The following is a 2500-nucleotide window of genomic DNA, read 5'->3' as shown; positions in this document are numbered from 1 at the left end:
AGAGAGAGAGAGAGAGAGAGAGAGAGAGGAGAGAGAGAGAGAGAGAGAGAGGAGAAAGAGAGAGAGAGAGAGAGAGAGAGAGAGAGAGAGAGAGAGAGAGAGAGAGAGAGAGAGAGAGAGAGAGAGAGAGAGAGAGAGAAGGGAGAGGGAGGAGAGAGCGAGAGAGCGAGAGAGAGAGAGAGAGAGAGAGAGAGAGAGAGAAAGAGAGAGAGAGAGAGAGAGAGAGAGAGCGAGAGAGAGCGAGAGAGAGAGAGAGCGAGAGAGAGAGAGAGAGATAGAGATAGAGAGAGAGAGAGGGTGGGAAAGAGAGAGAGAATTACTGAAGGGAAAAAATAACAAAATATGAAACAATTGATATTCTCAGCATCTAGACTCAACATCTTAACATCCCTTTCAACAGATTACTAACACAAAACACAAGCTAGCAACAAGGGCATCCTACCGTCCCCCGTAATCTTCCCAACAACATCGTTAATCTCCCCCCCCCCATCCCCCTAAAAAAAGAAAAAAAAATCCTACCTTGGAATATCCATTGCCTCGGGCTACTAGTTTCAGAAGTGTACTTGTACCCTTGAGAATTTTTTTATTCATTTGTAAATCCCCGGTACTCATAGTATGTTGTTTTGTAAAATGTATAGCGTTGTCTTCTTTTTTTTCCCTATTTGGGGATATCAGCAGTGTATAGATGTCAGTGAAAATAAATAAATACGTGTCGTTGCTAACCTTGGTGACCCAAGTTAGGTACAAGTGTTTCACAAACCGAATTTATTGTTGTTTTTTCTTATTTAGGAACATATAATGTACTTTTAGTTTTCTGTTGCACTAGCAGTTGATGATAAGTCATTGAATTTGTTTTATTTATTTATTTGTTCAGAAAGGTTAGTGATATAATTACGAGAACGGGAAGAAGTTCTGTACGCATGGTTGGAATCAATTGATTTTAGATTGGGATATGTTTTTTTTAAGTATAAATGATTGGCAGTACATACAATGCATACCCACTCCTCATCCCATTTAGAAAGAGTAGTTTTTCCTCTCCTCGACCAATGGTTCGAAGGTTCATCCGTCTCCTATTATCTATACTTGATTAAACTCCTTTTCACTGTCAACATTCAGAAGAGGCTGTTATGCCCTTTGCATTCTGACCATTTGTTCTCAACCCGGGGTACGGGAGAGGAATTTAGGGGGTATGTGACTGGTTTCTCAAAATTCTTCGGGTTTGAATATGTAGACCTATATGTAAGTAAGTGGCCTACATGCGTTAAGCTATACTAGACCACTAGATGTACATATCCTTCTCTATGTTTTTGTTTTATTCAATCACACACATTGACTTAACTATCACACTTGCTAATTAGCAGCTACAACTAACTGTCTGGAACGATAGTTTATTGTAACTAGCTCATAGATTCAATGATTGAAAATATTTGTCTATTCCACTTGTATAATACAATTTATACTTCATAAACTAAGCCTTCTTGATACTGCATTCTGGGTTAGGATTACGTGACCAACACTGAAACTCTGCAAGGGGTACATAAGAGTAAAAAGGCTAAAAAAAACTGCATTAGACGAACTTTTTGATGGTACAGGTCAAGGTAAATAATTAGAAATCCCCGATTATATTCCTTTAACTTTGATTATAATACCGGCAGTCTACAGAGCCTACCATTTGTTAAAGATTATATCATCACCCTCATTTCAAAACCAAGATGGCCTGATGAAGACATACTAACGCAAATATGGAGTCTAAATGGATATAATGAATCGTATTTTATAGACTTGAAAGGTATCTTTGGCTTAGCTCCGCCCACTGAACTAAGTCGTGAGTGAAATCGTATGGGATTTTCCTTCTACAAGCCCATATTTCTGCCCACCTCCGCCCTTTATCCTCTCTTTTGCATTTATATTCTGCCATTTGCACTTTCCTCCTGTCACAAGTTCAGATGCACTAATGGCATATCTTATAAGTTTATTTTTTGAATGATGATGTTGATAACACGCGGAAGGGCAGTGTCAGTCCAAGTGTATCATTATTCTTAATTTACCTAATTTAAGATATCATTAGTTTTAAAATTTTCTTAGATATAGACAGATAGAGATAGATAGATAGACAGATAGATAGATAGATAGATAGATAGATGGAGATAGATAGATAGATAGATAGAGATAGATAGATAGATGATATAGATAGAGATAGAGAGAGAGAGAACGAGAGTGAAAAGCTCCTAACCTGACTTTCCACTTCCAGAAAGATGGCCGCGTCGGCCCCCCTCGCAGTCTTACTCATGTTGACCTTGACCCCGCGCTGCGTCAACGCCCAGTGCTTCTCCGCCCACGATGACCTGACCAGCATGCAGACCTACCACGACATCTCCGGTATGGTCAGCTTCGCCTTCGACCTCTTCCGGGAACTGCTGGACCGAACGCCGCAGGAGGGGAACCTCTTCTTCTCGCCCTACAGCGTGTGGAATGGCCTCGTGCTGGCCTACCTGGGCGC

The 2500-nt window shown here is 40.4% G+C and overlaps 1 protein-coding gene across 1 annotated transcript in view; it reads left to right on the top strand.

Moving 5' to 3' along the window:
- The window catches only part of LOC122262370 (serine protease inhibitor 88Ea), a 7640-nt gene that overhangs the window by 1595 nt on the left and 3545 nt on the right, over positions 1-2500 (top strand). The window contains exon 2 of the mRNA XM_043030377.2: positions 2252-2500. This exon is cut by the window's right edge and continues 90 nt beyond it. Coding sequence (XP_042886311.2) covers positions 2256-2500 — 245 coding nt within the window. The 5' untranslated portion in view covers positions 2252-2255. The remainder of the gene's footprint in view (positions 1-2251) is intronic.

Source organism: Penaeus japonicus, unplaced genomic scaffold, assembly GCF_977035675.1.
Source record: "Penaeus japonicus unplaced genomic scaffold, GWHDUDI00000001_assembly GWHDUDI00000015, whole genome shotgun sequence".
Classification (NCBI taxonomy): domain Eukaryota; kingdom Metazoa; phylum Arthropoda; class Malacostraca; order Decapoda; family Penaeidae; genus Penaeus; species Penaeus japonicus.
The sequence above is the reverse complement of the archived record's forward strand: the minus strand, read 5'-3'. Positions and strand labels throughout refer to the sequence as shown.